General features: G+C 32.4%; 1 protein-coding gene across 1 annotated transcript; it reads left to right on the top strand.

The window, feature by feature from the left end:
* Positions 1-414: 414 nt before the first annotated feature.
* Positions 415-2,895, top strand: LOC123195663 (zinc finger BED domain-containing protein RICESLEEPER 1-like). The gene is made up of 2 exons (XM_044609481.1): positions 415-498; positions 1,117-2,895. The coding sequence occupies exons 1-2, from the start codon at positions 415-417 to the stop codon at positions 2,893-2,895; spliced, it is 1,863 nt and encodes a 620-aa protein (XP_044465416.1).
* Positions 2,896-17,358: the final 14,463 nt, after the last annotated feature.

The following is a 17,358-nucleotide window of genomic DNA, read 5'->3' as shown; positions in this document are numbered from 1 at the left end:
TTTAAAATTTGAGGGGAGATAAAATAAAATTTTAAGAAGCTAAAGTTTTATTAACTTTAACTATCTATAGATGAACAAATCAAACTTTCAAAATTAAAGTACGAAAACTTGAAAATATAGCCTACTTTACGTGGGAATAAATCCTCTGGCCGTGAAAATATTGAAAATCCCTAGGTCAACCGCGTGAAGCCGAGACTTGACAATGAGCTGTAAATTTAAAATTCCGCTTCTGCTCAAATTTAAAAAGACAAGTTGAGAATAGAAATTTGTATCGGCTAATTCTTCTTTTTGACTTTCTTCACCATCATTTGTAGAGGATCAAGAAGCCAAATTTCATTATACTGAAACTCGTTTTCAGGATTCATGTCAATCTAATTGCATAATCAAGTAAGTTTACTTTTACTTAATTTGATTATGTCTTGGCCTGGTGGAACATCAACAATTTATTTCCAAACAAGCAATGGTGATGAAATTGAAACACTTCCAAATCCTGAACAGGTGAGTCTCTATCTATCTACTGTTTTCTGAGTCTTGAATTTAATCAAATGAATATTTACTCCTTTGCTCCATAGAAAGTAATGTAAATTCATAAGTTCTTTATGTTTTTGTGTTATTTTCTGAAACAAAATTCTATGTGCTGTAATTAGTAATTAATCCTAAGACAATTTTCTTGCTGGGATTTATTTCTTTGCTACATAAAAAAGATGTAAATGCATAAGTTCTTAATGTTTTGTATTATTTTCTAAAATAAAACTCTATGTGCTGTGATACTTAATGAATCCCAAGTCAATTTTCTCGCTGGGATTTAATCTTGAGATTGAGGAGATCTCAAAAAGAGGCACATTAAGCATTCAAAGTCTCACAGATTAACTTGTTTCAGATATCTGAGCAGTAGGATGAATGGTAGAACAGATTCAGATCAGATTCGATCTCCAAAATACAAAACAGAGAGAAGATAGTTTATTTGCACAGTGAGATTTTTGTTGATGTATTGATTCCTTAAAGAAGAAGCAATCTCTTTCATTATTCTCAAACCAATCTTTTTATGTGGAAGGTCGGTACTAAAAACTCAACTAGAGTTAGAATATAATAACCTGTTATTTATGGTCCTGACAGGAATCCACCCAAATTAGAGAAGAAAATGTTGGTTCTGAACCTATTTCAAATCATGAAAATGAGACAGTGAATGCAGACGTGGAGAACTTGCCATCTATTAGACGAAGAAAGTTGAATTCAAAGGTTTGGAAGGAATTCACAAAATATAAAGAAGATGGAATAGAATGGGCTACATGCAAACATTGTGAGAGGAAGTTTCATGGTTCAAGCAAGAAAGGAACTACACATTTGAAAAATCATTTAGAAAGATGCCATCGTCGTAATAGAAATCCAGGTGAAGGTGCATCTGTTGAAACACATGATTTGATTGCTCCAACTGTCGTCAAAGAAAAATCTGTGATTGATGAAGAATTGAATAATTCGGATGCTGCACGAATCATCGTTAAATATGGGTTTTCATCATTGAAGTCCATAAAGGCTGACATACTCCATGTTTACAGAGAGGAGAAAGAAAAGCTTCGGGGATATTTCAATAAACTGTCTTGTCATTTCCATTTGAAATTTGAGTGGTATGATATGGAGTACATTTTGGTGGTGCTCTACTTCATTGATGATAATTGGGTATTGAAGAACAGGATTATTGACTTCGCATTCGAAAGGTATGAATGGGATTTTTCAGACATTGTTAAAGGTCTACTTTTAGATCTGAACGTTGACAAGAATATATGCTCTATAGTCACAGGTATTAGTGGAGAAGATTTGCATCTTTTTTCTACAAACTCCTGGATCAGTAAACGAGCTTTACTTCCTTTCAACGAGAATTTATTACCCATTCATTGGCTGGTGGATAATCTTAAGCGGACTGTTAAAAATGGACCGAGTTGGATGGCGGAATTGTTTAGTGAAATAAAGAAGTCTTTCAGCTATGTTCGTGAGTCGCCATCAAATGAAAATAGGTTCCGAATTGCGTTAATCAAAGCAAAGTCCATGGGCAGGAAGGTGAGTTCTCATGGCCTTCCTAAAAAATGGATTTTTGATGAATTAGAGGTGCTCGGGAGTGCATTGGGGTATAAAGAAGCATTTTGTGAGCTTGAGACGATAGATCATAATTTCAGGGTAATAAATTTGACAGATGAGAGATGGTATAAAACAACTGTGGCATATGAGTGCGCGCATGTGTTAAAAGATGCTGCTGATAATTTGTCTAGAAGCAAATATACTACTGCAAATGTATATTTCCCCAAGGTTTGTGACGTATATATGAAATTACTTCAATGGGAAGAAAGTGACAATTCTTATGTTCGTGAAATAGCTTCATCTATTAGAGAGAAATATTTTGACAAGTATTGGAGTCAATGTAACTTGGCTCTAGTAATTGCAGTGGTTCTTGATCCACGATTCAAGATGGAAATGGTAGTAGGTTGGTACAAGGAAATATATGGTGAGGATGCAAACACACGTCTCCGGGAAATCATCAATGAAGTTAATAATGTTTATAATGAATATGCAAAAGTTCCGAGAATGCTGGACACCTTGGGGAGGCCTTGTAGATCTTCAAATTCAGAACTTGATTTATATTTAATGGACCCTAAAATTCCTTCTGTTGAAGAGTTTGACATACTAGCTTGGTGGCGCACAAAGTCTCAAAAGTATCCAACACTTGCTAGAATGGCACGAGATTATTTGGCGATGCCTATTTCTACTCCTGGTTTTACTTCAGATTCTTGTCATTTAGGTTCCGAACTTTATAATATTTTTCACTGCGATGGCCTAGATGTTGCCTTGAAAAAGGCCCTGGTATGTACAAAAAGCTGGCTGAAAAGCCCTCAACATGACTAAGTTGTTGACATAAATAAGTTTGGTAACATTTTAAGTAATACTGGGCTGTTAACATTTTTGTTTTTATTACGAGGTATTAATATAGTATTACCTTGAACTATATCTTAAAAGCTTGATAGAAAAACCAGCGCAAGCCCCAACGTCTATTATGATCCTCATTATGTCAGCAAGCAACATTAACCCTAAAAACTTATCTTCCATTTCTCTTGTTGAATATCAAACTTCTAACTTTAATAAATAAGTTTTGAAAGGTCTATCCTTTCTATGGTTAAAAGTGCCATTTATAATACAATGATCTATGTTATATAGTACCATTTATATGCTGTCTTGGCTGGCAAATCTGTAGAAATTGAGTTGGTTGCCTTAAATAGAATTCCAGTACTCCAAAAATACTGAACAACATAGCAAGTCGATTTGCATTTTCTCAATATATCAATGATTTCTCTTCACCAAAATCAGAACTTGGCCACTATTTGAGAGATTCTAAGCATCTTTCAAATTAAGGGTTTGGTATGATGAAATGGTGTTGTGTCAATTCTCCAACATATCCAACACTAGCTAGAATGACATGTGATTTCTCACTACCTTTCTTTGTTTCTACTTATTTAGATTCTTCCTGGGTGGCTAAAATTACAGATATTTATAAAATTCTTAGTGATCTTGATAGTGACAAATATTGAACTTCTCTAGTTTCATCTCAATTTTCAACCATACATAATTGGTAAAGGGAATATTTGATGCATACATTGAGTCGAGAAACTATTAGGACCTATACATGCATGAAGGAAAAACCAATTTAGGGCAACAAATTGTGTTGAAAAAAGAAATAAGCAACAGGAAAGAGTGAAAGAAACAAAAGAGCAGAGCAAATAAAGGATAAAGTTGTGATGCTTTTATTGCTGTGTTCACCTTGAAAATTGAATGGAAAACAAATGAGAAGTGCCTATATATATAGGTTTACATTGAAACGAAAAAACAAAAAATCTCACTCAAGCAGCCTACAACGAATGCTATTTATTTGTAATAATACTTGACTTGGTGAAACAAAGAAAACAAATTAACAAACCCAAAATACTTGGTCAAATCAAATGACATGTTCAACTTTTGAATCACTTTTCAACACTCCCCCTCGATTCAAAGTTGCAAATTTCAAGTTGTTCTCTAAAGAACTCGTGCTTAGCTTGCGAAAGTGACTTTGTGAAGATATTTGCAACTTGCTCACTTGTCTCACAAGCCTTCAAAGTAATTTCTCCAGTAGATACAAGATTTCGAATATAGTGATAACGGATGTCAATGTGCTTGGTCCTACTATGAAATGTTGGGTTCCTTGTCATTGCAATAGTTGATCTATTATCACAAAAGATCACCGTTGCACTAATTTGCTTCTGATTGAAATCTATAAGAAGTTTCCTTAGCCAAACTGCTTGACAGGCTGAAGAAGTTGTTGCAATATACTCAGCTTCTAAAGTTGATAAGGCCACTACTTCCTGCTTCTTTGAACACCATGAAATAGCTCTAGAACCAAGATTAAACAAGAAACCAGATGTGCTTTTTCTATCATCAATGCTACCTGCCCAATCATTATCTATAAAGTCAATTAATTTGAAAGTTGATACTTTACAATACCAAATTCCATGCTCTACTGTTCCTGCAATATATCTCAATATTCTCTTTGCAGCTCCAAGGTGAAGCTTGCTTAGATTGTGCATAAATCTAGACATAACTCCAACAGAGAAAGTAATAACTAGCCTTGTATGAGACAAATAGTTTAAACCACCAACAAGACTTCTAAAATATGTTGCATTTGCCATTTCAGCACCATCATCACGATGCAACTTCTCATTAACATTCATGGGTGTGGCAGCAACTTTACAATTCACCATATTAAACCTTTTCAAAAGATCCATTACATATTTTCTTTATGAAATAGATAACCCATCAACTCCTTGTTTCACCTCAAGACCAAGAAAATAATGCAATAGACCTAAATTAGACATCTCAAACTTTTTAATCATGCAATCTTTAAATCTAGCAACAATAGACTCATTTGAACCCATATAAATCATATCATCAACATAAAGGCATCCACCAAAAAATCATATTTACCTTCTCTCTTTAGATAAAGCGTGGGCTCATTTTTACTTCTTTCAAAACCATTCTCCTGAAAATAAGAATCGATTTTGAAGTACCATGCCCGTGGTGCTTGCTTTAAGCCATATAATGCCTTTTTTAACTTGTAAACTTTTTCTTCTTTGCCGTTAACTACAAAGCCTTGAGGCTGTGAGACATAAACTTCCTCTTCCAAGTCACCGTTCAAAAAAGTAGATTTAACATCAAATTGGTACACTGGCCAATTTAATTGAGTAGCTAAGGCTAAAAAAGTTCTCACCGTTTCAAAGCGGGTAACAAGAGAAAATGTTTCTTCAAAATCAATACCTTGCTGTTGGGAATAACCCTTTACTACTAGCCTTGCCTTGTGTTTTTGGATGCTCCCATCTGTATGATACTTGGTTCTGAACACCTATTTGAGCCTAATAGCATTCTTTCCTTTAGGCAGGTCAACCAAATCCTAGGTTAGATTTTTTAGAATAACTAACAACTCCTTTTCCATAGCTTTGCACTATTCGTTTCCTTTTGTAGCTTCTTCAAAGCAAATAGGATCAGAAACAAACAAAGCAAAGGTACAAGAATCATAAATTTCCTGCAAGGATCTAAATTTCCTTAAAGGAGTATCACTTGACGAGCTTAAAGATGATGAATTATTGCTTGTAGGAACAAATAGATTACTACTTTCAGGAGTAGAGGAACCAGAAATTGTTGGTGTTGGATCCTGCGATGGTGCAACATTGTCTTCCAGCACTTGAATTTGTTGTTGCTCATTTTCTTCACACCAAACCCATCTTGCATCTTCATTAAATACTACATCCCTACTGATGGTAATTTTACCACTAATAGGATTATATAGCTTATATGCTTTGGATTGAGGGTTATAACCAACAAAGATAAATTTCTCAGATTTTTCATCAAATTTTTGAGAATGAGTTTTAACTAAAGCATAAGCTATACAACCAAAACTCTTAAGTGGCTTACCGTTGGCCTTCTACCTGTCCAAGCCTCAAATGGTGTTTGATTACGAACAACTCTTATTGGGGACAAATTAAGAAGGTACACTGTTGTTGCAACAACTTCTGCCCAAAAATAAATAGGAAGACCTTTTGCTTACATCATGCTTCTAGCTAGCTCCATTACCATTTGATTTTTTCTTTTAGCTACACCGTTCTGTTCTAGTGTATATGATGTTTTAAGCTCCCTAGAAATTCCATTTTCCTTACAAAAAACATTAAAAACAGTTGAAACAAATTCATCTCCTCTATCTATTCGTAGTGTCTTTAATAAAAGACCACTTTTTATTTCCACAAGTGTTTTGAACTTCTTGAACCTATCAAAAACTTCAGACTTGTTTTCAAGGAAGTAAACCTAACTCATGCGGTTGTAATCATCTGTAAACAACAAAAAATATCGACTACCACCAAGAGATTCAATGTTCATAGGCCCATACAAATCTGCATGCACTAACTCAAGACATTTAGAGGCTCTCCAAGCCTTTCCTACGGGAAAAGGCTTTTTACTTTGCTTTCCATAAACATAACCTTCGCAAAACCCAAGACTCTCAAGTTTTGGTAATCCAGAAACCATTTCCTTTTGACTTAATAACTTTAACCCATTAATATTCAAATGCCCACAACGTAAATGCCATAATCTAGTCTCACTATCTCCTTTAGTAACCATAACTGTAATCTCTCCTAAATAATAAGTGTGTTACAGAAAAATGACAAGAGTTCCTCTATTTTAGAGGGCCCGGAGAATATTTTTCTCTTTTTCATTATGTCTTGTAACACTCCCAATTTACAATTCACACAAACCAGTCCTACCAATCGACTGGATTTTCATCAACTTAATCACATTTAGTAAAATAAATACGTAATAATAACCATTATAAAAATTATCACCCACAGAACTTTATAATCAATTTTCATAACTAGCCATATACATATACATATATAGATATAGGAAACAAAATATATACATATCCACCAATAACTACATCAAGTATATATATATATATGCATATATTCACATATACATCAAAACATATAAATCAACAACAATATGGTGCCTTCATCCCTCAGCCTCATGTCTCATTAGTGCTCCCCGGGAGCCTTTGCTGTATTTCTTTACCTGTAAAATATTAAATTAAACAGAGTGAGCGACTATGACTCAGTAAGAAAATCATACTCAACACTTAAAGCATTTTATACCAGTACTAATCTTTTCTAATCTTTTTCATACTCAGCGTGTCTGAACTATTTACAACAAAATAATTGACATAGAACACGCATTTAACACATATCATAATTCTTTTCTTTCACACATTTATTCATTTCCTTACTATACAGATATGATTCACTCGTTATGATTTATGCATGTATGAGTGCTATGACATTTCTATTTTCTGATCCTACATCTTTCTCAACTCTTTATCAGCCACACAGGCTTGTATGCATAATTCTAATGCAAATAACTTTCATAAAATATTTACTAATTTGTTTCTCTCTCTTTCTCATTGACCGGTCTTGACTACATATGACAGTACTTGCAGTCACCATACAAAGTATAATTCTTTCTTACACGCATATTTTTTTTTCTTTGCTGTCTACACAGTACAGCTAATATTTTTTTCTTTGCTGTCCATACAGTATAGCTAATATTTTTTTTTTGCTGTCCACACAGTACAACTGATATTTTTCTTTGCTGTCCACACAGTACAACTCGCGTGTAAGGATTTTAAGTATGTTTTCTACTTTCCTGTATCATATGAGTAATTATAAAACCAAAAATACTTGTTTTTTCCATTTTCTGAAAACATGCATAACTTAGAAAATGTTTTTCCTCTTTCTTTATTTTTTTTCTGAATCATGCATATGCTATGATTCCTCATGTATGCATGTATAACCATAATATGAAATATGCGCATTTGTTATTTTCCCTTATTCTTTTCATTCCTTCTCAAACATCATATTATTTTCTCATGCATTTATATATATATATATATATATATATATATATATATATATATATATATATATATATCATGTCTCAAATTAATTTCAATTATACAATATAGGCTTAATATAAGGGTTATTTCACTTAACATGCACATAATTAAGCAACATTAACCTATATTACAAAAAATGACATTTTTGCCCTTATGGCCAAAATTTGCCTTTTTACCCTTATGTCCAAAAATTACATCATGAATCCTAATGAATTTCTTTATCCTTTTAAGCATAAATCATCTTAATTCTAATACCTTACACACTTATATAAGTAAAGGTTATTTAAATAACCTAACTCAAATTTACTTCAAGTATGTAAAGTATGAAATTCTTACCTTTTATTTGCTAAATAGATGATTTAAGCTTATTCACCTTCTTTTCTTCTTTTTGGCAACCTTAATCAACCAAAAATATGATCATCCATCAAAACCCTAAACTTGACACATCTTAAAAATTAAATTTCTTACCTTAGAACTGATCAGAATTGACACATCTACACTTTTTATAACTGGAGCCTCTAGAAATTAGGTGGTTTAGCTAGGTTTTTTGGTGAATTTTGGTTAAGGGAAAAAGCTTTAGCAAAAATCATGGAGTTCTCGGCTAAAATGAAAAAGGAAATGAATAGGCTTAAATTTATAAGCCTTTTGGACCATTTTGCCTTTAATCTTTTTCATAAATTACTCTTTTATCCTTAGCCAATTACCAAAAACCCTTAGCACCACCATATAATTTCAAGTGTGCCATTCAATTTTAATTCCCACTTTGTCCCTTGAATCTTTATAAAATAACCATTTTACCCCCTTTGAAAAATATTGCTCATTTAGTAGTTTTCTATAATTCTTTTGCAATTTCTTTACACAACAAGTTATAAAATCAACTCTAGGGGTAATTTTGGAAGTGGAGTTTACTGACACACCTAAATTCGGATGTTACAATAACACACTTCTCAACCATTGAAACTTCCAATAGCAACATTTTATTGTTAGCCATCGAAACTTTAGTAATGAGTTGCCCAATTTTTTTATCTCTAATATTACAACACCCATCATCAAACAAAATTGAATATCCATTAGTCATTAATTGTCCAATGCTAAGCAAATTATGAGAAAGACTAGGAATGAACATCACATCTTGTAAAATCTTGGCATTACCTTGATTGGTTATAATGCTAACGGTACCTTTGCCTTCAACTTGAATCTTCTTATTGTCTCTTAGTGTCATCTTTGATTTTTTGGACTCATCAAACTCCTCAAATAATGACCTTGTTCTAGACATATGATTGGAACAACCACGGTCCAAAAACCAAACATCATTAGACTTTTCTTTATTACAAAAAAAGGGCCATAAACAGGTTACTTTCTTCATCTAATTTCTCTGCAAAAATTGCTTGATTCTTCTCATCCTTCTGCTTTTGCCGACAATAAACTTCTTTGTGACCAGATTTTTGGTAGTAGTGAAATTGAAAAGTTCTATTTTGCCTCTCTTCATAGGAAGCTTATTTGCCTTGACCTTTTCCTTGGCCTTTTCTATGACCTCTTCCACGAAAACCACCTCTGTCACGATTGTGACTTGCTGATTTTTCCATCTTTTCCTTCTGAACAGACTATCCCTTCACTTGAAACACTTTTTCTCCATTCTTTTCATTTGACCTGAGCAACCTTTCTTCATGGGCTTACAAAGAGCTCATTAGTTTATCAAATGAATAATCGGATAAATCATGGGCTTCCTCAATTGTAGTAACAATATATTCAAACTTTGGAGTAAGACTTCTTAAAACTTTTGCAACAATAGTTTCTTCATAAATTTTCTTCATAAATTTCTTCTCCATACGACCTCATTTGATTAACAAGAGAAGAAACTCTAGACAAATAAGTTTAAACAGATTCATTGCTTTTCATAGATAAAGTTTCAAAGTCTCGCCGGTAAGTCTGTAATTTGATGATAATTACCTTTGAGGAACCTTGAAACTCCTTCTTCAAAATCTACTAGGCCTTCAATGACGTTTTTGCTTTTGCAATTCTTGAGAAAATTGTTTCATGGACTGCTTGTTGAATAAAGAACAAGGCCTTAGTATCCTTCTTTTTTGTTTCTTTCAATTTCTTTGTTTCCTCTTCATCTGGATCAATTATGTCCACAAAGCCATATTCCACTAGGTCCCAAAGTTCTTGAGACATGAAAAGAGTCTTCATCTTAATACTCCAAAACTCATATTTTTCACTTGTGAAAATTAGTATGAGTGGCTGTGAAGAAGATGAAATAATATTTGCTGCCATTTCTGCTCTTACTCTCACACACCCTCACGTTTCACTCAATTGCCTAAAGGATGCGACCAAGCTCTGATACCCAAAAATGTTGAAAAAAGAAAAGCAACAAGAAAAAATGAAAGAAACAAAAAAGTAGAGCAAATAAAAGATGAAACTGCGGCGCTTTTATTGTTGTGTTCACCTTGAAAATTGAATGGAAAACAAATGAGAAGTGCCTATATATATAGGCTTACATTGAAACAAAAAAATAGAAAATTTTGATCAAGCAACCTACAACTAATGCTATTTATTTGTAACAATACTTGACTTGGTGAAACAAAGAAAACAAATTAACAAACCCAAAATACTCGGTCAAATCAAGTGACGTGTTCAACTTTTGAATCACTTTTCAACAAATTGGAAGCACATATGGCATTTTTACACAAAAGAGAATAACACCACAAGATATTGGAAAGGAAGGTGGCATGAGTTGAGAAGAACCAACCATTACAAAAAAAGAATAAAAAGAAGGAAATGAAAAGAGTAAAGCAAAGAAAGAAATTATTGTTTACGGTAGAAACCTTTTAGAGGGAACCTTGTCTCTCCAAAGTATGGGTTGAGGAGAGGATTTCGACACTCTTGAACTTACCAAAAGATTATGTTGAATTGCTAGTGGGGTGGTATCTATCAAATTAGTATTAGAACAATTTTCTAGGATAGATTCAAAATTGAGGAAATTGAAATCAAGAAGGGGAAGTATGAGAAATGAAAGCAGATATATAAACTAATTAAAAATTGGTGAGGGATTTTTGATGATGCTTTATGAATCGCACAAAAATTGGATCTCTCTTCTGCAAATAAATTGCAGAAGCATTTGGCAAAGATTGACTAACCGACAATCTTTATAAAAGAAGGCATTTCTTATAGTATTTTGGTTCAAACTGAATGCTCAAGGACAGTGGCAATGGATTTTATGCAGTTTTTAATGTGTAATATCTTATTATGCACTTCTCTTTCATTTCATTCATTTGATTAATACATATAAAAAATGATATTATTGTAATTGATTTTAATTTAGTTATAATATTTTAAATTTAATTTAAACTTGATTTAATATTATAATTGAATTAAAATCAATCTTAAACTCACCTGTCTTTTAAACTGAGTGAAACTTAAATTGGTTTAAAAAGAATTTATTAAGTTTAAGCCCTAAGTTTAAATTCAACATTTTTAAGTTGAATCAACTTTAATTTAATCAAACTCATAGAACAAAACTTGACTTTTTTTTATTGGAAAATTATATTAAATGCCTTAAATTAAGGCAGTCTAAGTGAAATTACCCAAAAACCTTTTTTTGAAATGACCAAATTGCCCCTATATATATAAACTAAGAAATTTTCATTTAACCCACATTATTTTTCCATGGTTCCACTGTGCAAATTCAAAGAATTTTGCCTTTCCCACGGTCATCCTATGGGCGTTCCACGAGCGAAGAGATTTTTGTCTATTTTCATATTTTCCTACTCTTGTTTGAATCAACTTATTGTTCATATTATTGATATTTGAGGGAGATTTTGAGGTTTGAATCTTTAGGGTTTCAATTTTGAACAATGCATAAAATGTTTTGATTCTTGGTTGTTTTCGTTCAATTTCTTAAGGCATTTTGTGTTATAGGTTTTGTAAATTTGATTTGTGTTGAAATTGGAGGCAGAAACGACGATTTTTTGGCTGGAAAATGGGTTAGAAGCCATCAACGCTCCATCCGTGGGAACAGTGGAACCCATGGACTGAATGAATTCTCCCATGGTTAGGAGAGATCGATCGTGGGTTGGGGGGAAAGTTAACTTTTTCAAACTTATGGGGACCAGGGGTAAGGGGTAGTTTACTGGGGGCCTTATGGAAATTTTACATGAAACAGTGGGTTGATGCCATGAAAACCATGGGTTGGGGGGAAATTGACTTTTTTTACATTGTAAGGATCGTAAAAGATTAGAAAATTGCTGAGGGGGCAAGGGATAAATATTGGACCTATTTATAATAGACATTTTTTTAAGGGGTAAATTGATATTTTTCACATTTAAGGTTTTTCCATATGTAATTTTCAAATTTTATATCCGTTTTTTCTATTTTAGAGTTTTTTAAGATATAGTTTTTGAATTTGACATTCGGTTTTTCATTTTTGTGCCTTTTTAGACACATTTTACAATGTAATAATAAAATTTCTGATTGATATTTTGTTTTTTTCGTTTATAGGATATATCGACTAGTATTTTCGAATTTTAGTTTTGTTTTTTTGAATTTCACCGTTTTAGAATATATTGACTCATATTTTTCATATTTTCGAATGATTTTTTGATTGTTGACATTCTAGGGTATTTCAACGTATAAAATTCAAATTTTAGTTCTGTTTTTTCGATTTTCATAGTTTTAATATATATAGATCGTATTTTTCAGATTTCTAAACAATTTTTTTATTGTTGACACTCTAGGGTATTTTAACTATAGAATTCGAATTTTAGTTTAGTTTTTTTGATTTTTACCGTTTTATGATATATCAACTCGTATTTTTCAGATTTCTGAAAGATTTTTCAATTGTTAACATTCTTGGGTATTTTAATAAATAGAATTCGAATTTCAGTTCTATTTTTTTTATTTTCACTATTTTAGGATATATCAATTCGTATTTTTCAGATTTCTGAATGATTTTATGATTGCTGATATTCTAGGGTATTTTAACGTATAAAATTCGAGTTTCAGTTCTGTTTTTTTAATTTTTCTTGGAAAAGCACATATTGACTCATATTTTTCAAATTTCTAAATGATTTTTTGATTATTGACACTCTAGGGTATTTCAACGTATAGAATTCAAATTTTAGTTTTGTTTTTTTGATTTTTCGCTGTTTTAGGATATATCAACTTGTATTTTTTAGATTTTTGAATGATTTTTCAATTGTTTACATTCTAGGGTATTTTAATGTATAAAATTCGAATTTCAATTCTGTTTTTTTATTTTTATCGTTTTCTAGTATATCGACTTGTATTTTCAGATTTTTATCGTTGTTTACATATTCGTTTTTATGAATGTGTTATGAATTTTTAAAATTTTTTGTAGGATATTTCTCGTAAAAGGAAACATGTCGAAGGCGAGCTATGAATTCTCAATGAGTTTAGAGACTTTCGAGTAGAGGTTATATGTCATGCATAACGCACCGCATTGTCCAGGATTACGTCTACATTGACCCTGGATCAGCTTCGATTATTTGAGAGGACATGTTTTGGGCATCTCCTTTGTCTACCTAATACAAAATTTTTCGAAGTGTTGGTTCATGCATTTCTCTTACAATAGCTACATCGACCCTCTATCAGAGAAGAGTTATGGTTTAGGGTTAATGGGTTGACATGAGATTCAACTCGTTTGAGTTTTCTTTGATGATAGGGCTATCGTTTAGCCCACTCACTGCTATTTCATCGTATATTCCCCGCTCCTCTAGACATAGGATCATAGATACATACTTTTGGGCTATCCAAAGGTATAGTATCACGATATAGAGTGTTTTTTTTGCCTAGGCCATAGGGGGATGACAACATTGATGTCGTCAAGATAGCCTTACTGTACTGTCTTCATATGGTATTGTTAGGAAATTATTAACGAAACAAAGTATCTGTCGAATACTTATAGTTGGTTGATCATCTGGATAGGTTTAATTCTTATCCTTGGGGCATTGCCATGTGGCAGATGTTGTACGAGTCGATGTCATAAGCGAGTGATAGAGTTTGCTCTGAACGGATGCTCAAAATATGTAAATATGACCTTTACGATATAGTATAATAGTATTTTCATTATATTTTATGTTAAATTAGTTTATAATCTACACATGTAACCATTAGTCAAAGTTAGAGATTTCTGTGATTAATTGATTACAATGTATGACTCTAAGGTATCATACTCAAGGAATATGAGATGTCTCAAACGACGGATGTGACCATACACAACATTCATACCCGCATTATTAAAGGTGATGAATTTCTGGATAGCTTCTAGGCATACTCAATGACGTGATCCCCTAGTGTTATATCGAGCGACAGATGTCCCTCAGTAGGGAGAAGGCTCCAGTGATTGTGGCTTGTTTATGTTACATTTTTTTGAGCGTTTGACATTGTCATAGAGCGTAGATTTTCTCCGAGAGTCGTCTACCTCTATAAGTCGATGTTTAGCATCGCAGTTGTATTTTCACTGTATCGAGTAGATCATAGATGTATATTTAGTTCATTTATTGTTTATTTATCATTCTTCAAATGTTCTTATGTATATATTTATTGTATGTGCATATGTGTATGATGTACTTTATTTATCATTATATATGGATATGTATTTGCTTTCATTTTTTAAATAATTTTGTCACTGAAATAATTATATGAGATTAGAGTGGTGTTATTAGCATTAAATTATGGTATTAGTGAAATACTTAAAAAGCTCATTCTAACAAATATGAAATGAAGAAATTATTCACACTAAATTTATTATATCATCGGTGAATATAATTACATATTTGAAACAATAATGAAAATACATCGGTTACATATCACTTGAACAACAGTGATGAATCATATAACTAACAAAACTAAATAAAAGCTTGTCAAGATCTCAACCCTTTACCTTTTTTGGATGAATGTTATGGGGTAGAGCTCGGGACTAGTACTAGGCTTTTACATTAGGTTTGGACATGTCTTGGTTCCTTACAATGACTGTAAATCCTAGGTGTAACATTTTCTCCTTACGAAAGAATCAATTTACAACGACTGTAAATCCTAGGTGTAGCATTAAATTCAGTGCAGAAGAATGGATGAACCCATGCATTGACATTTGTGAGCCTCATGTGTCTTACAATAGCAATGGCATACTTGCACGAAATACGTGAAAGCTGAAACGTTTTACACATACAAGAAATTTCACTAAAGTTCACAATGCCCATGTATCCACTAAAACCAATAACCTGATATCGAGTAGGTGTAATTGGCTGAACCTCCAAGTGTGTAGACTTTGACAGATGACAACTGATCTTTTCCTCCATCCAAGGGTTGACAAAGTTAGGATATTCATCTGTAATTTCAAAAAAGATTAACAACAAATTTATTAATAACAAACATAAGGGAAGAAGTATATGATCAAATACACAATTATTAACAATTGGGCACGTACTTGCCTGTATGTTACACAAAAAGTGATGACAACAACATCCATGGTGGACACCTGAAAAGACTTTAACCATTGTAGAGTATATAACATGATGTCGATATGAGATTATCGCCAGTTCGGAGAGGTTATGGATGCATTCTTTACTCTTCTTGAGAAACCAACACCATGTGTTATGATCTTCTTTTTTACCAACACCGAAACTAATGAGGTATATCTGGTTATTACCATCAAGGCCCACCGTAAGGAATAAATGACCTAGATATTTACCTTTAAGGAAAACAACGTCAATGCAAATAACAAGTTGGAGATATTATCTAAATGCACGAACAAAATATCCTAATGCTATAAAAAAATACTTAAATCGATGGTCATCATTCATTTCAATAGCAATAATGGTTTCTAGATTAGTATGCTGTAGATTGTAGCAATAATCTAGGTAGAGCATAAATGATTCCTCTGGTAACCCTCTCAATGAATTTAAAGCCTAATTTCTTGCCCACCAAGCCTGTGAATATGAAATCTCAATTTTATATCGGTCGACAATGTCCACAATTATTTCTTTAGGCTGATAAATTTGATCAATCAACACAAACTTTGACCTTATTAATTAACCTAAAGCTTGGGCCCTAGCTTATCTGTGATGTGACATTATTTGATCAATTGAATATATGTGGGTTGGATTCATTTGGTTGATTTGAAACACTTCATCGACTTTGGACTTGCTTTCATGTATATACGACTGACAATTTTCAGTCTTGCACTTAATATCCCATCGCCCCTTGTCAAACTTCTTGCCTAGAATTGAAATCCTTTCAGTAGGGTAAATTGCTTCACAATATCTTTTAATTGTACTTTATTATGGAAAATATCACCAAGCTTTACACCATTTTCCTCTTAGATCGATCTTGTACCATCTGATGATGTTGATGGTTGTGGAGGAAAATTAGGAAACCACCTAAACGGATTAGTGGAGACATTGTCAAAAAATGGCCTAGAGTAATTTTCACCACCTGAAATAGGATCTTCAAGCTGCAAACTGTTCATACCCTTGGTAACAAATAGTATATGTCAGGTTCTACCTCTTCAAAAGGAATATTAGATATATCATTTCAATTAAAGTCACCCCAATCGGGAACCTTATCTTTCTCTCCATGAGCCCATGAGTTCGCAATGTATAATAGGTCATTACTGAAATCAATCAAGTTTTCCAAATCATATTCTTTTTTCACCCCACTAATTTCTTCATCATCATCATCATTATCTTCTTCCTCCTGTCATTCAATTGAGGTACATGTAACAAAAACAAGAATATATTCTTGTAAGTATTGAGACATATCAATAAGACTTTGGACATCTTCATTATTTTGGATTTGTATGGGGCAGTCGAACTCAATTTTTCTTGGTTTTATTAATAGTTAAAAGTAGTTTTTCATTGGATCAAGACTGCAAGTCCCTTTCAAAAGCTGAATAATTCCCTCAAATATTGTTCCATAAGGAATTTTAATCAATTGTTTAGATCCTTTAACATATTTCATTGTGTTGTCATAACCTTGAATCCATTCTTTTTGATAACGAATCGATGCATAACCATCCATTTTAATTATTAATCTTATAATGACAAGTTTTTAGAAAAAAAAATTATTCATTTATAGGAAAAAATCTGTAATAACTATTTAAAACAGTCTTACAATTATTAATATCAAAATACCTCTCATATTTTTCTAATATTTCATTTAACCCACTATAATTATTTAACATTTTATGTTACACCCTTGTATGTTATCTTTTATCAAAATGCATCTATCTATTCTTAACATTCTATTTAAAATGTTTTTACAATGTCTAATATCAAAATACCCCATATATTTTTAAATATTTTATTTAACCCCCTATAATTATCTAGCAT

Source organism: Mangifera indica, chromosome 14 (assembly GCF_011075055.1).
Source record: "Mangifera indica cultivar Alphonso chromosome 14, CATAS_Mindica_2.1, whole genome shotgun sequence".
NCBI classification, from domain to species: Eukaryota; Viridiplantae; Streptophyta; class Magnoliopsida; order Sapindales; family Anacardiaceae; genus Mangifera; species Mangifera indica.
Note: the sequence above shows the minus strand (reverse complement) of the source record. Positions and strands in the feature narration are given on the sequence as shown.

What these genes read in the sequence shown, in the direction of transcription:
- LOC123195663 (XM_044609481.1), top strand. Translation starts at nt 415, where the DNA reads ATGTCTTGGCCTGGTGGAACATCAACAATTTATTTCCAAACAAGCAAT. An exon ending in CACTTCCAAATCCTGAACAG is followed by an intron (nt 499 to 1,116) that starts GTGAGTCTCTAT and finishes TGGTCCTGACAG; the next exon opens with GAATCCACCCAAATTAGAGA.